Source organism: Grus americana, chromosome Z (genome assembly GCF_028858705.1).
Source record: "Grus americana isolate bGruAme1 chromosome Z, bGruAme1.mat, whole genome shotgun sequence".
Lineage (NCBI taxonomy): Eukaryota > Metazoa > Chordata > Aves > Gruiformes > Gruidae > Grus > Grus americana.
Window position 1 is genome coordinate 85,886,316 of NC_072891.1, and position 24,181 is coordinate 85,910,496.

The 24,181-nt window shown below is 34.1% G+C and overlaps 1 protein-coding gene across 1 annotated transcript in view; it reads right to left on the reverse strand.

Annotated features, from left to right (window-relative positions):
• KIAA0825 (KIAA0825 ortholog) overlaps positions 1–24,181 on the reverse strand; it is a 252,939-nt gene that overhangs the window by 205,532 nt on the left and 23,226 nt on the right. The window contains exons 5-6 of the mRNA XM_054809637.1: positions 11,795–11,934; positions 1,384–1,552 (exon numbers count right to left, since the gene is read on the reverse strand). Of these exons, the coding sequence (XP_054665612.1) occupies positions 1,384–1,552; positions 11,795–11,925 (300 nt within the window). The 5' untranslated portion in view covers positions 11,926–11,934. The remainder of the gene's footprint in view (positions 1–1,383; positions 1,553–11,794; positions 11,935–24,181) is intronic.

Consider the following 24,181-nt stretch of genomic DNA (forward strand, 5'->3'; position numbering starts at 1 on the left):
AGAGCTAGAAAGTACATTTTGTGCAAGATATACCCGAAGTATTCCAGAGATGGGGACATTTTGGTGTTTCCCAAACAAATGCCGCCACCTGGTGTTCAGGTATATGGCTTGAATAGGCCTTGAAGAAGGAAGAAAGCAGGGAATGGACACACCTAAGTCATCATTGCCATGACCTCTTCTGAAGGGCTTTAAGTAAGGACCTAACTGGACTAAGAGGAATAACAAAAGACTTCATAAGTCAGCATTTTCAGGGATTCTCTCATTTTGTCTAGATCAAGTATGACATGTAGCAGTCTCTGACACCCTTGAGTAGTTTATTAACAGCAAAATTCACACTGGTCACCTCCGTTAGAAGGGGACAAAATCACTTCTTCACCACGTGAACATTAAAGACCTGGTGTTTCTAGAGATGACTTCCTCATTTGACACAGCTTAACATCCAGTAGATTCAAGGGTGACCGAAAGATCAACAATCAGTTTTAAGAATTAAAAAACTGAGAGGTGATTTGATGAAGGTTGAGTTCTAGCCAGAAGATAGTCCCAAAGGAGAAAATACTCCTCCACAGTTTTCCAATATAGCCAACCTTAGCCTAAAGGTGTTCATGTCCTACAACTAAACCATGATATGGAAGTGACAAAGAACAATCCGCCGGATACTGTTTATTTGTTTTGACACTCATACGTATGTACATAACATAAACACACATATATATAGTTTATATTTAAACTTGCAGGCTGTCGTTTACTGACACTGAGGTATCATTCTTCACTTAACTAGAAATTCAATTTTCCAGACTTCCATTTCCACAAATATGTTCTAATGTTAAATTTTAATAAAAAGTTTGGATAAAAATGTCTTCTGAAATGATGGAATTTTTCGTTGAGATGAAATTTGATTTCTGGTTATGTTTAGTTGTACAAGTTGCTAGGACAATGGATGTAGCTCCCACATTTCTAATCAGGTAAAGTAGACAGGGAAGTTAATGACTAAATAATGCAGAGAAGACAGTAATCTGTATCAGGTAAGTCAAATTCATACTGATAAAAGTGAAGAACAAGCAGTAACAGTAACAGCCTCGTGTAGACAATAACTTCAGAGGTTTTTTTACCAACATTTTTTTATAAAATGGTCATAGCAGTGCTGAACATGTGGGAGTACTGTGGAAAGATTTTGTCCCATTTGTCTATTTAAGGCACGATCAAAAGGAAACACAACTCCCTGCTGTGGACATAAAAACAGTACTAAGCCTTATAATAAAATTTCAGAACTATCCTCACCACAGTGAAGACTGAAATAAGAAAACTAATTAACCTCAAATTCCTGCCCCCCCATCATATAACCAACTTTCCCAAATATTAAAGTCTTTAGTAAGCAATTTTTACCAGGGTCCGAAGGAACTCCATCAGCTCTCCATGGTGTGTAGAAGAAGGTCTGAGAGAACTAAAATTGCAGTTGTTTAGCCACTGAAGGCAGTCAGTTGTGCTTTGTAGTATTTCATCAGTACATATTTCATTTACTTCTGATTGCAGGTCTTTAAGACACTGTTCAATGCTAAAAAAACAAAAATCACAGGATTTTGTTCATGACTTGGAGATAAAAACATTTGACATATTCTGTATTTTAAAAAGAAAACCTACTTCAAATTAATGTAACATTAGTCCTTCTTCCTCATAGATTAAATTACTCTCACAAAGTAAGGCCTGAATTTCCAGGATTAACATTTAAATATAGTCAAGTTAGAGCTAAAATAAATTTCCTTCAGGCCAGACTGTACCATCCTCAGTAACAGTAAGTACTCCCTCACTTCTCAATCAATCTTGTACTTTTAAATAAAGTAGATAGTGAATAAGACATCATCCAACCTAAGACTTGGTCCTTGGTGTTATTTAGCTAAAGCCAAGAATAAAAACTGAATCAACTACCATACTCAAAGATGAATGTGTCATTTTGCTCCTTTAGCAATCAGCAGTTGTTTTATAACACATAACATATATTAACAGCTTCTTAAAGACCCATTGACATCACAGAAAATGCTGAAAAGAATTAGAGAGTCAGTTCTGCTGAGAAAGCAGATCTTTTCTTTCTCATTTTTGCCATTACACTATTTGAAAGAAAGCAGAGGTTTTTTTCAAGGAGCTGAACTACTCCTTAACATTCACCTAGACTCATAACCCTGTTTATGAAATCAGATGTGGCTGGCACAGTCATTACAGGGATTTTGGTTGCAAAATTCACAAGAACAAGTGAATATCCAAAATTTTTTTTTCTTCTATTTGTGTGAACACTTACATGAAAACAAAAGAAAAGAAAAATCCAGAAACAATCTAACTCTATGTCTTTTCCCCCCAAAACACCTTTTCAGTATTTCAGAACTACTTTTTTTTAAAAGCAATGCTTAATTATTTATATAGTTTCAGTTAGAAAAATAGTATTGACTAGGCCTAGGCAGATCTAGGTTTAATACACACAGAGCCAACAGTAAGACTGATGCCAGTTTTGGTTTATTGAAGTGCAAAGTGATTCTCGCTACTATTTGAATTTTATTTTGGAGTATATTAGTTATTCCATTTATGTTCTTACAGCTGATAAGGGATGCAAGGTTCTACACAAATTAAAATTTAGTTCTTTTTATCTCTGTAGAGTTACCAGATTATATGAGACTCAGCTCTTTGCAGGTATTCCAATGTCACATACTTTTGTACTTTTGATCATACTACTTTCTATTTTCATGACATCAACCAAACAACAAGCTTGCCTATTATACTGCCACTCGCCTCTCTGTGTTATAGAGATGAAGTATGGCTGTTTTTCTTTAACTGCTCTCTAACATTTTCAAACTTGACTAGTTTTGGCAAAAGAAGACAAGAGAAAAGAGGACAGGAAGAGGAGAAAAGGAGAATGAGAGGAGAGGGAAGAAAAGAAACTGGAAAACGAATCAAATCTTTAAGTGTATTACAAGCCGTCACCAAAACAGCAATTTAAAAACCTCCATTAAAAACATCCCACAAAACAAAGCAACAAAACCCCCCCAAAACAAAAAAAAACAACCAAACCCTTCAATAAAGTTTTTCATTTTTTTCTGTGGAACTTTTCTGTGTGGAAAGATTAATTTTCCATGAAATGTCACCTTCTTGGAGGAAAATATTTTTATTAAAAATATAATCTGCTTTGAATATGAAATAAAAAAAAATCTTAAAACACTACTAACCCATATCAATTTTTAACAAGAAATCAGTGATGAAAGGCCATTCTGCATATCACCCACTGGCTATGCTTCGTTATTTAAATCTGCCTGCGGTACTGCTTTCAGGATGTGGAAGAAGTATTTATTTGATTTTCTACTGGATTTTCTCCTTTATTGAGTGATTTATATTTTATTCTTTTACAGATGTTATGCAATGTATCCTAAATTCCTACTAGCTGTCTCATTCTGATCAACAGCAATAAAGTAAATCAGTGTCATCCATATCTTTGGGGACTCAGTCTGTTAGTTTGAACTGACATTTAAAAAAAACCAGGGGGGGATAAAAAGCAAATGATCACACTAAATTAAGTTCAGAGATAAACAGTAGTCTGAGTTTTCCTTTTATTTTTAAGGTACCTACAACAAACACAAAAGACAGTATATTTTTTCTGAGAATGCCATCAAGACTTATCATCTATGATAGGTTTTGCTTTGGGTCTTTTGTTTCTTTAAAATACAGTACTAAATAATAACAAGCTGAACATGAAAACTGCATCAACTGCAATTATAGAATGCAAGGACAATCATAAGAACGTAAGTACAGCAGAAATGCAGCATTTTGAATGTCAGAAAAAAAAATCATAAATTGTTTCCAAAATTATGACTCTACAATTTCTAAGAAAAATTTCATCAAAATAAGTAGGTCATTTTGAACAGCTTATTTCCCCATATTTAATTGCATTCATTTAGAATTATGGGTATATTTGTTTGATGCTTAACAGACATGAGGTAAACCATTGAAAGTGTAACTACTCTATCAAAATGAAGTCACCACATTTTACAGCTACATTATCATCAGAAACCCAATTCAATAACTACAACTAATGCTGAAATACATAAAAACTTCTAAAACTTATTACATGGTGGCCTGTAAAACACTTCTATCACATTGATGCAACAGAATTTCCTGAACATGACCGAGTTCAAAATGAAGTGCACTGAAACAAGTATCTTCCCATCATCAAAGGACCTTATCAGGAGCACAAAGGACCTCCATGAAAAACAACCACGCTCTGCCTGTGGCCCACTCAGGTTCCTGATGGATAGCCCAGTCATGAATACCAACTCTAAACTTGACAAAAGATTGGCATGTATCGTTTCAACTTGTGAAACCTGTTCTCAGGACTATGAAACTAAATGCCTTGTTCATACACCTTGACTCCTGGGACACTATCAAAGGCTTTTATTGTGGTGTGCTGATGTGCCTCATTCAACCATACCCAATAGATTACAGCACTGTGAAAGGGACTACTGTTGGGACTCTGTGCCAATCTGCTTCAATTAGGAACCATTTTTTCCACACATCTTTGACAGAGGAATCTGTGTGCAAGTCAATAAACTACAAGCTATGAATAGGCTCCAGCCTTCTCAAGACCAGATATTTTGGTAATTTGTCCCAACACTGATAAGGGGATTAGGTGGATAAATTTCAGTGGCCCTCCCAGTAGGTACAAATCATAAGTCTGGTCATTTTAACTTAATCCTTTTATTCCAATAAAGTAAACACTGAATTAGGACTAAACCTGCTTTTCATTGAATAAAAACATTTTCATCCTGTTTACTTACAGCATACTGCAGGTAAACACGGTCTCAAAACCACTGTCCTTTAAGATTTTTGTCAACACGTAGTATTAAATGAACATGGTTAATTATAGATACTTATACCTTTAGATGAATTACATCATTAAATGAAATATTTAGGAATTTGGTTACCACTGGGAAAAAAAATTAATGTGTATTATCCGAGTTTAGAAAGCAACCATTTTAAATAAAAGACTTCTGCCAAATAGGATTAAAATTATTGTCACTACGTAGGCTAGTATCTAAAACTATAATTGCATGCCAGTGTAGGGAGAATGAGACTTTGATTTCCTTTTTTAGAAAGAAAATTTGCTGAAGTTTTAAGAACTGTAAAGAAAATATATAATTTTGAGGTGAAAAATGTCCTTAATGTATTTAATGAATTTTATTCTTAAAAGTATAATAAGAAAAGGCCATATGAAGTGCTAAATATCCCTTCTCCCCCAAATAATCCATTTTCATTAAAGTTTAACTGCAAATACATTTTAGTAAGTTCAGTGCAGTGCACAAGCTCCTCTTTTTGAACAAATTGAGGCATCAACCCAGATGATGTCAGCTGACACTATACATGTACAGTAGGAATGTAAATTGTTTTAAAATAATATGCAGTTAATGGAAGAACATAACTACGTGTGTGTGCAACCCTACCTAAATCAGGAATACAAGATCTGGGGTACAACAGGGAAATCACACATAGTTCAGCAGTTAATGCTTTTCTCCTATTTAGTATTGTTAACTGGTTCTGTGCCCCATGTGTACGCTTTTTGAAACATCCTCTGAAACACTAGACCTTAACGATAAGGTGAGGCATATGATTCATGTTTTAGGTGCTCAGGTACCAATGCTGAGACATGGCTGAACCTAACCAGAAGGTGCTTAATTCTTCTGTTGGAAATTAGCCCACTGATACTACATTAGAATACTCAATTAATTTTTCTTCCACAGATGATTCCACTTTTCTTTGAACCTGTGGAACTGTTCAGATATAAATGGAAAAATTAGTTATCAAACTACTAAACAGGGAGTGGAATATAAAAGCTCAAAGAAAAAAATTAATCTTTCTCTGTAGCAAAGAAATCTGATAGCTCATACAGATTTTTGTAAAACTGACTGATTTTTCAAGAAATAAATCTTCAGTCAGACAAAAGGAGTGTCTTGAGCCTTTGTGCCATCAATGCTTGCGGTTAGTACTACTAGTACACCATTATTCCAGTGAAAATTGTTTCACTGAAACAGCTTCTCCTTTTTATAGGTGAGGGTTGTTTGGTTTTTTTACAAACCAAGCACAGTTCTGTTATGTTATCTGTGTCCACACTGGAGTGCTCTTCTGGAGTGGCATGTCAATACTATTTGGTAAGTATTCTCACTGTAGAGAGACAGTCCCAATTCAAGAACTCCTGGGTACTCTTATTTATTTAGTTAATGACAGTTTTTAGAAATAACCTAATCATGTAGAGAGACTGCTTTTTAAGTGGTTGCATCAACAGCCAAACAGTTACAAACCAAGTGCTATAACGGAAACGGTAGTGTAAGCACCGTCATACTGATACAACATTGTTTTGAAAAGCACAGTATCAAAATGAGGGTTGCTGTCTCCATATATCATTTTCCATTGCCTAAGATTACTATGAGTAAGTTGAAGGATGATCTTCTAGCTCCATTCAATTTCTAACAAGCACTGTTTCAATTTATTTCATATAGCATATGGAACAGCCATAAAATGACAATGAGATTGGTTAAATTAAACTGCTAAGCTATAAAATGAAATTATCTTTAAACCTCATGCTACTTCACTTAAGATCCTCATATTCATGGAGATCTGCTTTTAAAATCAGAGTTTACACATATTTTATTAACAAGTTAGTTTGCTTTAAGATTAACAAAAGAATTGTTTCCACTGTTTTTTGAAGATAGATAATATTACTTTGTTATTATCATACAGATTCATTAAGAAGCTTGACTGATGAAGATACAGGGCATTTCACAGAAAAACGGTCATATAATTTGGAAACCTGTGTGTCAGAGGACCTGCTGTACACTTCGAGTAGCATGAAATCTGTGAGAAAAACTTTTACCAGTGTAATTCCCACAGGCATTTTCCTTGTTACACTTTCTCCCATGCGGAAACAAACATTTTGTTTTATTTCATGAAAGCTGACTTGTCAAAAAGGAAATATCAAGAAAATTTCCCATGATCTACAGACAATTTCACAAGGTTATTGCTGACGCCTCAACATTACTGTGTGTTAATAAACAGCAATTTAATCATAAATAACTTATTTTATAGTAACTTTTAAACTGCTAGTTACAATCTCACTGAAAAAAAATAAAGATTCATGCAAAGAACGTTTTGAAACCTTATCTTGAACAGAAACAAGAGGTTTTACCAAAAATGGCTATTTATCATGCATATTCCTGCAATGCTTATGATAACCTACAGTAACACTCGTGGTACAATGTATCTCTTAGAATTCCTAAAATTCTGAAAAAAAGAGAGATTATTATAGTTCCAGGCCTATAATGTTTCTACTGTTCCATTCTAGTCTACCTGACCTCCATCTTATTCTGTCTGGCATGTCCATTTTCTCACTTATTTGTGCGTATGTCAACATTCTTTCTGACTGTATTATTCTCTTATTCACAGATTGTATCATTCTTTTTGACTATATTATTCTCTTATTCATAGATTGTATCTAAGTTCTATTCAAAATAAAATAAGACACAGTAAGAGTGAAGTTAAACGTTATTGTGTAAGCAGCAATAAGAAACTGATGGAAAGACTGACTATAAATACTTTACCTCTTTAGAAACATGCCGTTAGGACAAATATGTCTTGATACTTGTTTTTAAAACCAGCAATTCTTAAAAATATGAGTCTGAAAGTTACAGGCTTATTACAGAGCTAAAAGCCTTGAAAAAATTCACTTCCCCAAATTCTTCTTACTGTAATCTTGGACCTCAAGATGATGATGCAGCCCCTGTTTCAAAGACTTTGCAAGCTACTTCATATCTCTAATTTAGCTATGTACAAAATATATCCACCAAAACTGAAAAGTAACTATACTACTGAAACTAGAAAGAAATAGAATAGTGATGACTTTGCTGCACCTCAGCAGGAGAAATTTGCTCAACATGTTAAGTTTTGAGAACCATCAGTTCTAGCTGAACCATTGCCTAGCTTTAATTTCCAAACTTGTTTTAAAGACCTGAGATATTTCAATCCACAAGATGTAACCTTTGCCCTGATAAGATATTTCAGAAGACTGGCAGTGAAACATAGGAGTCTTTCAAGTCCATTGACCAAAACATGATAGTGAAAAATAATGGCTAAAAAACCCCATTGTCTCACACATTCTCATATGAAATAAATTGGAATATTTCGCAGTGCAAAGATCTGATTAGATCTTCTGTAGATGTACGTGACAGCTAACTACCTAAGATACAGACAATTATAATCACTATAGACTGGAGTTAAGAAACTGGGTGTCTGTTAAAATAGTCAATCTCTGAGAAACTGTGCTGTGCAGCTAGCAAGGTAATAAGAAACAACTGTCCCAAACTCAGTGATCATGCACAAAGACAACACAGGCTCAATAGGAAAAAAACTATATCCCTTTCTCATTTTAATTACTTATTCCTAGCAATTAGTCTGGGGCAGTGGCTAGACAGATACTGTTTTGACAAAGATTCTAATAACATTATTCTAATATCTTAATAGGTACTAAATTCTCAACTAAATACTACATTAATGCACTTGTACAGCAAGCAGGTTAAATTCACACAGAAGAGTCAAATTCTTTTTTGAGAGCTGTGATAAATATTAGTTCTGAGTAAAATTGATGAAATTATCAATTTTATTCCTCTATTATTAGCCTTAACTTGAAATTCTCCCAAATATTCAACCACTATTGGGATTTTGGATGGCGATGCGAAGATTTTGCTAATTCTCTTGAATAACAAGAAAGTGAAGTGTAGCTGCTGAATTCTGAGTAATTTTTCTGTTGAAGAAGGCTTACAATACCTCACACTGTCCTACAGCCTCATAGAATCTATCACCACTTTATCACCACTGAAATGAAGCCAATCACTCACTGAAGAAAGAACTGAATATACACACAAAAAAATCAAGATATTTCACGCTCACAATCACAGTCAAGTTATGTGCTATAAGCTTGGTTTCAAGCTCTGTACCTTATCTTCTGCTTAGAAGTATTAAATATCAGCTGAAAGTTTAGTTCTGTGGATTGCTCAGAAATTAACTCTTACTAATTCTCAATCCTCCATATTAGGGAAAAAATCCAACAACTCAGTTTTGATTAACAGTAAAATTCGAAGCAAATGTGAGGGGAACAACTGAAGACAAATGACTGTCCTGATGAAATCATGAATGCAACTTCACACTTTAGAATAACCTGAGAGTATCATTGCGTATAAAACTAGCCAGCAATGACAATGATTTTGAGAGTTCATATTCACCTGCCTCTATAAACTGCTGTAAAAATAAAGTTAACATTCAAGTGTAATAAGAGCTCTGTTATATAATAGTGAATGAATGAACAGCTTACTCCCTTAAAACTTACAAATAAAACAATTTTGCACAGATGGCTTTTTTTTTTTTCTTTTTTTGTTATAGCACCAAATAGAATTGGTACAATACAAAAATACTGAAGGTAATTCAACTGCTGGAAAGCATATCTGATTTGTCGTGTCACACAATTTTATAAAAGCTATTCAGTTGGAAGGCAATAAATGAGCATTCAAGTGATTTACACACTTTTGGATCATAATTTTTACACAATGTTTTATTTTTAAAAATATATATATGCTGTATACTATTATGTTTATTCTCTGTGGTATAATAAAATCATAAATCTATCTGATGAAAAATGGATTGTATTCCAATTGTATCACTGTAGCACATAGAGCTGCTCTTATCATACCACTTACAAAGATCAATGGTAACTTGAAAATGATTTCATTCCATGCTACCTCTAATATATTAGCAATAAAAGGACTCTTTTTAATTTAAAAGTCACATCAGCTGCTGTCCATCTTCTTTTAAACTCCTCTCCAATTCTGAAGCTGACATATTACAGGAGCAAAATATCACCTGGTAACTACAGGGCTACTTCCTGATTTTCCTTGTGAAAATTAGTTTAAAAACTAGCTTAAGTGTCTGTTCAGCAGAAATACAAAGCTTTTCCTGACATGTGTTGCTGTGCACCACATCCTAATCCAATTTCCTGCTCTCCTTGGATATACCATTCGGATCTTACAAAACTTACAGCAAAAGGCCCTTCTAATTTGTAGGTCTGAGATGGGGACAATCAGCCTTCATAAAAATGTACAAACAGTTCCACTGTGATGATGTCAATGTAAAACGTAACACAAAATGTTAGCTGATATAAAGTACCACGAAAAGGAACAAACATCAGGCCTGCTCTCCCATAGCCAAAGGTTTTCTCAACCAGCAGCACACATTTTACACACATTAAAACCAAAAAGAGTAGTAAAGCATGCATTCCAAAGACTCATCTTGATAATAATTTTTCTAACTCTCAGGCTGGATCTACATAATGATGACAAAAACACTTTTATTTGGTAGTTGAAGAGATGACAACACATCTGCCAAAAATGCTGATGCTGTTTTTTACCAGATATGTAAGACCATAGTAACTCAAAACATAAGTACCTATAACTGCGTTACGACATCAACTAAACTCTACATTTCACTGATGTCAACAGCTGGAAAATCATAATATGGAGTTGCAGTATGCAGTGGTCCACAATAGCATATTTCCCAGATCTTCACTATCATTGCAACTACATTTGTAAACACTAAGTTTTTAAATGAAAATTTTCAAAATGTGAGATATGAGTAATATAAGTAAAAAGCCTGAACAGTGTCTCAGCCTGGCATAAACAATATAACAATAATTCAGAGATGACCTACATATGTTTTCAGTGAAATACAAGAATGGTTTATCTCCATTCTTCAGGAAGCTACATGGAAGCAGACCTCCAAAATGGAGGACCAAAATGTGGGCCTCATTAAAATTACACAATCTTAAAACAGATATCATGAAGGGCATTCTTTGAAATCATATGACTCCACAACAGGCACTGTTAGCCAAAGGCAAGCATTTTCAAAATTTAATACAAAATTCTGTTATTTGTTATACCTCTAAATGTACGCTTACTTTTTAAAGAGTCAATTAGTTTATTTGCTTAAGAGCATCTTTCACAGATCAAAGTATTTTAAAGATACTAAAGAGTTTAGCCACAAAACACTGCCATGACTTTTCAAATAAGGCACAAAATATTGAGCTGATTTTTTTGTAGCAATCCAAAAAATCCACATCAACAAAGAGCTCTTGCAGTACTCCACTGTTTCTACAGCACTGATATTTGGAAACCACTATGTTACAAACTGGACAATGAAATATATTACAAAACAAATTCTAGTTAGAAAATCTTCTACTGCAGCATAACTGTTTTAACTGAAATAGGTAAAATAATGGCTTATATAAGAAAGACAACATATATTAACTTACTTGCTTTTTCTATTTCAATTGGAAATGCTTAAAGAACATACTGAGTTCAAATTTTTGCAGTTTTGTAAAATTCTGTAGCTCTTTTAGTGAATAAAATTTCTGTCTCAGAGCTGTAGGAAATACAACTGTCATGGGAATACACATTTTCTTCCTCCACTATCACACCTACTGCAATAATTCCTAAGATTAAGATGATTCAACTGTTAAAAATACCATACAGAGAAAGACTACAGCACATGAATTATATGACATTAAAAATTTGTTAAATGCTTAAGTGGTTAAGGCAAAATTACTACTGAAACAATTATCAGAATTTTAACCTACAACTAGAAAAGAAAGAAGAGAAAAGCCGTATTTCTTCCTAAATGTAATGACTTTCACTAATATTTTGGATACAAATAAAATACTCTTTACCTAGAAGAGTTCTTCTTTATTTTTTCATCAAGATCACTAAGGATTTGTTGAAACTCCAAATCTCCAGGAAAGACATTTAACAAACAGTCTACGTTGGAAGAATCAAGAGAATACTCTCCTCCCCATTCCATTTTCAGAATCTGTAAAACAGATAGAGGAAAGTGGTTAACTAATGAAAAAATTCAAACTATAAATATAAAAAAATATACAACATTTTGTTCCTTGGAAATACTTATATTAATAAGGGAATTATAAAATCAGTGTTGAATAGTAAATGTTGTGTAAGCTTCTGAATAGAGTTCTAAAGAGAGGGACACCTGTAAAATAAAAGCAGAGATAAATTTCATAGTATCTTGCATTTTGATTTGGTTTTAAAAAAAATCAGCTTTTTTACCTTAATCAGAGTAGTAGCTTTCTTCTTTTTTTTTTTTTTAAAGATTTAGAAATAAAACTCTCATTATTACAACTGGAAACTATAAAAATAAATAAATAAATACATTAGAGGGTATATTTATTTTCTGTGTGCTTATAACTTCTGTCCAAGGAATAATTGCCTTCTGGAAATTAAGCACATCATTGCAAATAACTACAACATAAAAATCCAGACCAAAACACTGTAATGTACCAGAAAGCAAGAGTCATCTTGCTTTGTACACATTTCACTCTACAAATACTTTGCCAAAACACAGGTCTAACCCACTAGCCTACTTAAACTAAGACACTAAATCCCAGAAGTCTCTACATCAGAAGCAAAGCATTAGCAGAAATATTTTTTCTGTTTTTGTTTTGTTTTGTTTTTCTGTCTTCTCTTTTTTGAGAAATAATGAAATTGATTTTACAACCAGTGATGACTTGGTACCAAAGTTAAAGAAAAAATTACATGAAAAGTGGAAACTTCTTAATAACCAATATATTTCATGTATACTATTTAGTACTTAATAACACTATTCATATTGCAGTAGCAACATGAGGAACAAATGTAACTACTCAGAGGCACACAATGTTTGGGCAACAAAATATAACGAATTAATAAATACACTATTTTTCTTACAAGCAATATTATTTTATGAAGCAATTACAGTATTGGTTGGAAATTTACCTAAAGGCACTACTAGAAAAATAGATTGAGAGTTTCTCTAAGTGAATGGTCTACAAGATACATGCTCCAAAAGAACATCAGATTAAGATGCAAGGTCAAGATTATAGTTTTGGTCAAATATGAGTGCATACCAACAAGTAGCAGAATTGTGCATTTCTTCAGCAGAAATAGAACTACTGATTCTGGTTTTGCTTTTTCAAAACAAAGTTAGAAGAAATGTGAAGGTCCTTTAGAGCCTAGTATCTTGCACATTTGAATTAACAGCACGATACTACAAAATATTTCATGTATATATCATTTTCTTAAATTATCAGAAGCTATAGAATACCCCTTTGCAAATAACAATTCAAAAAATTTTAACATTTTGGAATGTAGCTGAAAATCTATCTAAACCTTCTGGTTAAAAAGTTTGGATGTAAACCAAATACATCATGTAACACATTGAGGGAATATCAGTCTTTGAATATAAGACTCAAAAGTATCTTATCAGATGTTACTGCAATTAGAAGACACTGTAATTAAAAGTAGAAGTTAAAAAGCACTCTCCCAAATGCTGAAATACTTCAGTCAGTTGTTTGGGCAAAAAAACAGTAGGCCAACTTGGGAAGGTTCTGCAACCAATGGAAAAACATCATACAGTGCTTTACAGAACTGAGATAAAAGGAATACTGAAAATACAGTTGTTCACTCGTGTACACTCATATTCAGACATGGTCGCACAAACCCATTCCCTTTTCAGAAATATCTCAGAGCTTATACAGAATGTGATCCTAACTCCATTCAAGACCTATAACTCAAACCCATCTTTTGTTTGAATAAGCTTGCAGAGCAGTCAATGATTGGTGTAAAAGCTATGGTATAATAGATACATGCAATGCAAAAATAATGACAGCTTCGAGTGATTCAGAGTTTTCATAAAATAGCTGCACAATCAAAATTTATATTCATACTTATTCCTAACTCTTTTCCTTACAGGACAGCCAAAAGAAGCTTATGTTCCTCAGAAAAAATCAGTATAGTTTACAGACCACTTACTATTTAAAAAATTCATCATATGAAAAAAATCACCTTGTAAACACGACAGCCTAATTTTCATGTATGTGTTTCTGTAAGACTTCTATGTCATACTTCTTTTGTTCACTTGTCAAAATAAGGTAATTATTCTTTTCAGTCTTGGTTTATGGGGGGGAAAGCAACATCTGGTTATTCAATTTTCAAATATTGTTTTAGATGGTCAATAGTAACTTATTATTATGAAAATCTAAGTATTTCTCTAATGCAAGACTATCATATGAAGAAGCAAAATACAAAGAAGTTTTGGAAGGAAAAAATAAGTACATCAAGATATAAAATAACTGAAATCGAGCAGAAATTCTGCTGTTATTTAGTGTAACCAGTGTCAGGGCCCTGGTGCACTAGCAGACTTTACCTGCCAGATGACCTGTACTCTCAGTGGAAGCAGACTATCACTGTGGGGCCTGCCCCACTGCTTCCCCTGGGGTGGCAAGGTCCTTCCCCTGCCATTTGGGTTATCCCCCTTCTCTCCTGGCCCTCAGAGTCATTGCATGGCCAGCCATTGCTGCTCCCTGATAACAAGTATGACGCAGCCCTCCTCTGATGGCAAAAAAACAATTTTTATTAAGAAATAAATCAGTTTCTTAAAATTTTTATTATTTGTAATAATATGAGGGAATTATTCTGCTTTGAAACTCCAAATTATTTCCAAGTATTTTAGACAGTAATAACCCATTTCTTCTGCAAAGGAGATTAATTTAACACGTTATTATGCTGCATAAAAAGTATCATCCCATCATATTTCTATTTACTATTAGAGTGAAATATTCTGTTTCGAGACAAATGGTCTTAGAGCACCTGCTTCAAAAGCAACTCAGTGTGTTCCTATCAGTAATAGCTATACTTATTTTCAAAACATATTAGAGGACCATTCATCACCATTAAAATGATGGAGCCGTCAGTCTTTTTGGTTAGCTGCTCAAGAAACTGAACCTATGTACAGTGTAGCTTAAAAATAAATATTTTTCAGGTCTCTTATTTTAACCCATGGTGTCAATGCAATTTAACTTCACTGTAATAATTCCCTACTTCTAACAAGCCTGACCTTAAAACAAATTTTTATCGAAAACAATTAGGCCTATTTGAAAAAACATTATGGAACATTCAAGTTGATACAACAGATACTTCTTGGTTTTGCAATTCATACAGTGTTTACCGCCAAAGAACACTTTTTATTTTTTCTCCTTTTTTAGTGTTTTCTTTTCAATGTCAAGTCCTACATAAAATGATACTTAGTTCAAATTGGATATTTCTTCATTCTGATACAATTCAATAAACATATTTGTAAAAACCTTCCACTACAAATATACATGGGAAATTCTATGGGATTTCTAAGATTAGTTTGAAATGTTTATACTTACTATAATAAGCATTTATTCTCAGACCTATAGTTTCTAAAAGTTGTATGGACCTAAAACTTGAATAGATTTTTGTATGAGCATTTTTGCTGAATTTACACATGTACAATATACCTCTATATACATATAAATCACAATGTTTAACTATAGATTCATAGTCTAACATACTGTAGATATGCAGCTAACAGACATGTCCCACTTTTTGACACAAAGACAGTTCTTTTTAAATGTAAATTATGAGTCCTTCGTGACACTGAGTGGGAAAAAAAAAAGTCATGTTTATAGCATACAAATCCATTCCAGTATTTTTAGAAACTCTGTAAACTTGACAGACTTGTTTATTGATAAATACTCAGTACTGTTACTCCTTTATTTCCCTATGGCACTTCAGCCAGTTAAGATTCTTGCTTTGACTTCAGTGGGTTTCAGATATCACAGAACAGCATCAACCATGGAGAATGTCAGGCAAATTTTGTATTATAGTTACACAGAACACCTTTTGGGGAAAAAAACAAACCCTAAATACAGTTTTAAACTTCAGTTCACCTGGAGTTTCCTCTGAATCAGTTGCCTAAGTCTAATGCAAAATTAATTAGCTGGGCTGTTGGGCCCTTTGAAAAAAAATTATATATATGCTCAAGAAAACCACAGCAGAGCTAAAGCAGTAAGTTTAAAGTTAGACTTATGGTTTCTTATAATGTTTGATCACACTTCGTTAAACTTCCAACTAAACTTTAAACTTTCATGGGTTTTCAAATGCCCTGTATAGATTTATACAAACTCTAAACTAAGAAGCCTTAGGCAGATCCAGAGATCTGTCTTTGAGCAGTATAGCACCTACTTGAGCAAATTGCACAGTAGGTTTTCAGAAAAAACCCAAAACAAACCATTAAAGTTTCAATAAAATCCAGAGGTAGGCTTTTATACACATACTACTGTGTATGAAATAGTCTAAAGAAATTATCTAAACCTAAACAGAATCTGCTACTTCAGCACTGGCAGATATTTAATGGAATGAACAATTTATGGGGTGTCACATTAAGTAAATGATGTACACTTGGCTAGAAGGTCTTAATTCCCAGTATTCCCCTATTAAGGCCAGAATACGGGGCAAAATATAACATTTATTCCAGAAGACTGAAAACTAACAATTAACGATCTTAATTAAATGAACCTCAAATAATTTTAACATAAATGGTTTGACAAAGATAGAGAATTAAATACCAAACTTGTGTCTAATAACTGAAGAACAAAATAAAAAAACCTGTTCAATTTCATTATGATAATTTGGTTTCCTGATTTATTACAGAAAAAAATCTTTTGGTTGTATCAAAACTTCTGTTATTCTCCACAGCCAGCATACATGTGTAAACAAACCTTTTTACTGGATAAAAAAAATGGCAGACTGATATTGTTTTGTTCAAATCACTGATTTATACACCAAGAGTTGTATAAACTGAACCTACTTATTTTACAACCCCACAATTCAGTCTTTAAAAAGTCATTCAAGAGTTAAAGAACTCATGACCTGTCATTAACTTGTCGGTTAATGCCAATGTATTATTTTAGCTCTTGTATAATGAGACAGTTATTTCCAAATAGTTCAAATACTACCTTTACTATATTTCAAGATAACTTTTAAATAACTATTTATATTTTGAATTTAAACAATAATTTGTACATATAAAATATTCAGATGCTATTACCTAATACATTTATTATTTAGCAACATTTTTTCCACATATAAGGTTCCACACTTCAGCACAAAGTACATTGTCTAAGTGCAATCCAAGCACCACAGCAATCACATTTTCTGGACTGTTACTTCACAGCCAATCTAAATATTTGAAAACTTACTTTAACATTATATGAGGTTTATCCCTAAAGCTCTCATTCCACCCATATCCAGGACAATAAAAGAAAATTATTACCATTAGCAGCACTTTAAAAAGAGGATGCCAATGTACCTGTGATTTGAAACCAGGGATATTTCAAAATGCAGCACTATATGTACAGAGAGCTAGCCAAATCATTGAAGCTTTCTTTCTGCTACTGCTCCTTATCTTACAGGAGATATCTCCTTATTGCCATAGCATCCTTGTAAAACTAAAAGGGGATGAGAGAATTGACAAGATTTTTCATCACTCAGCTTACACTTTCAAACCGTCATCTTAACAATGATTTCCTTTATCTATCTTTAGTTGCACAACTGTTCCCAGTCGCTTTGCAGCACAGAAGATGTCATCTGCAATTGCACAGCAGGCAGCCACAGCAATGGCAATGGCTTGAGATAATACTGTTCAATGTGAAATTCTTACTATTCTGGAGTCCACATCATCTGAATATTTAAAGTTTTTTTGGAAACCACATAGAGCTTATACAAGAAACACATTTAAAAATTATAATTTCTTGAGCTCTACTCTGACACAGTAAAAGCTTCGTACCCAATTTTCTGTGGTGAAAATCCTTTCAAAACTGTATCACTGTTCAAAATAAAGACTGGTAAAAGAAAAGGAAGAGATTAAAAATTCTGTCTATAAAAGAACATAACCTGGTTTTGATTCTGCTAATAGGTATTGAAGAACTCTATTTAAACTTTCCAATTTACCTTTCACATTCAGCTATTTCCCACACTTTGCTGAAGCATACACAGTTTTTACAAGAAGAATACCATATAGTTCCAGTAAAAAAAACATTTAATGCATATGAAAAATAGTCTTCATCAGGGTAGTATTTACAAAATATTTACAAAATATTTTGAATGCCACAAATAACTTTGAAACAAGTTTTATTAGAAACATCTTCTAATGTTCCCCCTGCAGACTTTCCACATTTGCTGTTGTCATAAACTTATATTTAAATGTTAATTTTATATTCATCGGCTATTATTCACCACTCACATAACACATTTTCCTTTATATCTTTCAAAGAGAGATTCTCACTATCTATAATTAAATTTGTAACCGTATTGAACAAAGCTTTTCTCCCAAATTCTGCCATTATAAGACAGAGCAAATAAGAGAGTGGGACTAAGATACAACCCACAGTGGGACTGAAGAAACATAGTCCTCACTGTGGATGAAACAGAAAGCTGTGCCTTCTATCTAAAGCTGTAATATCAGAATGCAGTTCTCTGATCTAAGGCAGCTATATAATCCATTGAATCATCAATACTGTCGAAAGCCTTGAAAAGGGATTAGATATGTAGCTCCCTTAGACATCTTCCTATACTAAAAATCAGCTAATGTACATATCCGACAAATAGCATATGCTATTATTTTTAATATCTGTGGGTTTTTCAAATTATATTGCTCAGTCCTGTTTTCTAGGCATATGACCATACTGGAATTTAAAACTATGATCCATGAGTTCTCCCTATTGCTTCTCCCCCATTCTTTGAGTCACTGAAAGTGAAATGTTGAGAATATAAAGCAAAGGAATCAGCACTGCTTTTTTAGATTTCCTGCTATTTGGGACTGGTAAGAGATGTTCAAAGACAAATAGAGAATCCTCATTTACATAAACTTAATCAAACACTATTGGTCAAAGGCAGTGACTTCAAAAGAGGAACATGCCATCTGGAGTTGCAAGGAAACTCCTGAGGAGTTATGTCAGAAGAAAGGAATAAAGCGTAACATGGTTTTATAACCTTCAGAAGAAAAAAAATGGCCGTTTTCTGAGTAGCTCTTGAGAGAAATAGTTCCGTATCATCTTTGTCTCTCAGCTAGTTACCCTGTAGCTGGAATCCCACAGTATACAACATCCAAGATTCAACATTTAGAAACAAGCCATTCTTAGACAAAAAGTCCACAAACATTAAGCATCCTACCTGTGAAAAGTCAGTGGCTTTCCCTACCTTCTTATGAGTCTTTACAGTTACTAAACCTGTAAGTGTGACAACAACTGTTTGTACACAAGTGCGCCTTTTTTCTTCTTTTTTTCCTTTTCTGGCTTTCTTTAGTAGAGATAAAAGAAGGATTCAATATGCCTCTCCTCACAGAATTCTTTTTTTGTGCCTGTACTTCTATTATATTTAATAAGTTAAAAGAAATGGATAAACCTGGTCCAAGGTTGTCTTCTTTAGAAATGGTTTAAGGCCTTACCAAAAAAAAAAAACAATAACCCACTTTTCTGCCATTGCCACAGACACACAAAGACAGCATAAAATCCTCTTCTGCCGTTGTCCCCAATCTCACTGTTAAAAGGATATGCTTTATGAATGATCGATGTTTTAAAAATAGTTTTCAATTACAAAAATACTTATGGATCAGTAGACTAAAGTAGTAACTAATGCATAGACAAGAGAGTTTAGAAGCCTAGTCAGAAAAAATCTACCATATGTTTTCTTATTATCCTTTTTCTTTGACTAACAGTATTTGCCACAAAAATATACAATAACTTGAATAATTTCGAAATAGCATATAGTATTTAATTTATTTTCTACAGCTACAGCTGAGGATCATAAGTATTGAGTAAATTTAGCATACTGGTATGAGAAAATGTCTAAGACCGATAATTAACTTTCCCGCAAAAGACTGCACAGCATTGTGTTTTTTCGTGAAAGACAAGAATGTAAGATATCTCCTATGTGTGAGACTAATGATGCATCTACTGCAGAATTGTCTCTCCAATTGTGGCAATAAGAGATGCTATTTAGGGATAATATGTGAGATCCCTCTCAGAACTGTGTGCTCAAAACCACCTTCTACAGCCTTCCTATCTTGCTTGTCATTAACATCTAAAATTGCACAGATTTATAAGGACTGTACTGAAGGAACTAATCTTTTAACAAACTGGTAAAGAACCTAACATATACCAGTTTCAACTAAAAACCTTACAAATACATACTAGCTACTTCTATAGTAGACCATAAAAGCCTTTTCTCTTGTTGTTTATTGGAAAAATCCTCCATCCTGACACAATACTCTTTGAGGACAATGGTATTTAAAAGAAAGAAATTCCAAGACCGTTGAGGTCTTATAGTTCAGTAGATCAGATACAGACTTGTTAGAATTTTAACAGGAAATAGCTTTCCAATGAAACTATTATATTCAAAAAGAATTACAAAAAAAGTCTGTAACCACAGCTTTTAAAAGGTAAGGCTGAGTTTCAGTACCTTCACTCCTGCACATTCTATTTTTTTCCATTACTTCTCAATTTAAAGCTGACAGTTTGAAAACTGTCAATTTTATAATAATGACATACAGAAACTCTCCATAGACGTGTCTCTTAAGTGGGTCCAAGTTTATAGTCACCATCTTGACTTGTTTAGTTGTATAAATATCATGGATGTTTCTTCCCCAAATATGATTATTAAAACTTCTTACTAAATTCTACTCGGGGTCATATGAAGCATTTTACTGACAACTGTAAACGTCCACTAAATATCCTTTTTTTTTTTAATCTTTCATTTCTTAGATCAAAAGTTTAAATTAGCTTTTGCTGACATAGCTCAACTTGTAAAGGTTTCATGCCATACTGCCTAATGCTCAATAGACCCTTAAGATACTACAGGGTAATGCAGTCACATACTGCTTCTTATCCACCTATCATTTTCAACTTCGAAAGCACTGTTAAGCTGCCGTTCCTCTCTCCTTGAAACAAACCAAACATAAGTAAAGTAATGACAGTCTGCTTTCTCTTACCATGTACACTGGAGTATATGTGCTGGAGTACATACAATCGAGAACATGTTAGGTGTTTTCAAGCTTGCAAGACAAAGTCTTGTTTGAATAAAAAGCATCTCCTTGCTTCCCCCATACTCCACATCCAGGAGTATGCAATGGAAACATCAAGCTTCTTAGTCTCTTGTCCAAACCTTCAAAGCAGCCAACAGATCAAATCAGACTCATCTTAAGGATGCAATTTCCATCTTTGAATTCATAAGAAACCTTCCCTGCTCTTATTCAAAGTATATCAGCAAACTCATGATGAAGGCCAGAAAACACAAAGTATTTTGGCTGAAAATATTTGGTTACCAGTAGAAGAAAGTCAATCTCCAAAGACTTTTTGCAAAAAGGAACCAGATGAAAGCATGAGTGAGAAATAATGTGACTTACAATTATGGTAAGGGCAGCTACTAACTAGGGACTGCAGAGACATCTAGATAAGGCACTTGGAAAACACCTTGCCAAAAATGAGGACACTTCTCTAAGAGGCTGTCTGTTGTCTAACTGCAGGAAAATGAATGGATTGTCCTGGGACAACTGAATTGCACATACGATGCTTGCTGTTTGGCAGATGAATCATATCTGGAATGTTTCAAATAGGAAACACCTCTGATAGGCAGAAGCAGAAAAGAGCAACCTGACGGAGATGCTGAGACACTTTGGCACCATTTATACTAAACAAGTATGTTCAAAGTGGTTTTAAGTACTGATGACTAACCTCTGCCACATCCAGGAGTGTCTGCCTGACTCCTCTCCTCCTTGTATCAAGGAAAACAGTGAGAGGTTATCTGTGGTTCTTCTATGCAGGAGGAACCTTTGCTGCAAGTTCTGTGTTAACAAACTAGTTTAGCCCCAGTGGCAACTCAGCACCACAGGGCCACCCACTCACTCCTCCCTGCCAGTGGGATGGGGAGGAGAACAGGAAGAAAAAGGTAAACCTCGTGGACTGGGATAAGGATAGTTGGCTGGGATGGCAAAGGGAGAGGGAAACAACAACGGTATGTATAACAGAATGTACAAAGCAGGTGGCACACAATGCAATTTGCTCACCGCATGGAATCTGATGCCCAGCTTGTCCCTGAGCAGCGATTCACCCTCCCCAGCCCCCCTTTATATACTGAGCATGAGGTCATATGGCATGGAATACCCCTTTCGCTAGTTTGGGTCAGCTATCCCAGCTGTGTCCCCTCCCAGCTCCTTGTGAAAATTCACTCTATATCCCAGCTGAAAACCAGGACACAAACACTACTTAGAACACAATATCAATAACCAGTGGAGTTGGGGAGATCTCAGCAGACTCAAGACAATGTTTTGAAACAATCATGAAAGCTATTTCCTGACATCAAACCTCTTTGGAAGATGTCAGCTACTGCACTCAGAATGGTCTGCTGACAGAAAGGATGCGGGTCTTGCCAGAGCAAAGTCCCAATGCAGGATTTCAGGACACAGGTTATGATTAAATCCAGAGTTTCAGCTTCATCAGGCACTTATGAAACCTCACTCAGAATGAGAACCTGAGTGGTACACAATATACTAGTCAGAGAGATGCTTCTCCACTGAATCCTAGAATCACGTCATGTTCTGTGTCTGTGTTTTTGAATAAGTTCTCAAAACATTAATTTGCATATTGCTGCCCCATGTTGCATAAGAAGTTATTCAGAAACACAGGTGCAGAGGAAGGAAGAACCAACAAGAATCAAGAAAATTATATGAAGATATGTGTGGATTCTTGAAAATAATGAGAAAATTAAGTGCCAAAACTGCAGAAGACATGAGACTCTCATGACTATGACGTGGTTGAGAACAGCATCATTGTTTTACGTAACCGAGAGGAACTGAAGCAATGCCAGGTGCACAGTGGCCTAAACATGAATACATAAAGTATGAGAAAAGGGAGGGCATAACTGCGAGGGATATTGCCTTTAACTACACTGTTTGCAAAATACTGCCCTCCAAGTCTCTCCCGTAAGAATTCCACCTCTTTCAGATAACAAAACCCCCTCAAATCTAGGTTGCTCAATAAAAACTGTTGACTCAAGGATTTTTACCTTAGTCGTAAGTGAAGTTGGAAGATACGTGATAAATAACACAAATAAAAAAGGATGATCTGGTTTAGGCCTATGTGTTCTTCCTTATAGAAATTCCTGTGCAAAGTTGGATAAATAATCAAAATCAAAATGTCATTCTGTGACAAAGGTTGTAACTCATTTTCTAGGTGCTTACAATGAAATATCATCATGTTACATTTCTAAAAAATGCCAGATGACTTGCTAATATTTGGCATACAAATAAGGTCTTAAAAACAATATATAAGAGATTTTTAGATTGTACTATTTCTTAGTTTAATTAATGAATAGACAGTTTTTAATTACCAAACCAGAACAACATTTCTTTCATTTTTACTTTGAAAGATTGTTATTAAAGACATTGTTTGCATCTTAACTGAGATATATTCTTCAGAACAAGTTTTCCAAGATCTTTGAAACTAAGCAGTATGCAAGATGGGAATGGGAGGAAAAGGGAAAGGGAGTTATATATCCTTCTGATTTGTTCCTGTTGCTTTCATTTTTTTTCCCCTTTTAGTAAACAGAATTTTTAACGCCTATTTAAAATGATACTAAAAAGGTTGTATTTTGTCATCTTCAATTATATTGAATGCATTATCGATTATATTGTGAAGATTTTATCTAATACTTTGCACATAAAGTTATTTTAAATATTCAACTTTTTTTCTCTTAAGAAATAACATTTGACTACCAATGTTTTCAGTTTTTACCTTTTTTCAAAAAAGATAAAAATGAGGCACTGAGAGTAGTTCTTTAGATAAGGCAATTTTCCTTTAAAACTCCTATATTGCCTAAGAAATACTGCACTTCTAGAAATAAAATTTAATGCAGTCAGTCATATACATTTTGCAAATAAACATTTTATAAATAAAATGTCATTATTTTCTCTCTTCATAACCAAATGTTGCCACACTGACAGAACTATCCAATTACACCAGTTGTTGGCGTTCCCCAGAGTTACGGAGTCTTTTAAATTACACCGTGTTTTTCACTGGCTGCGTTCCTCACATCCAGCGGCAACTCTATTGAATACAGCAGGCTAAACGGGCAAGCAAATCCTCAAAAGCGCTGGTTTCTTGCCTAGCATTTTATTCTCAGCTACCACAAAACACTATTGCCTA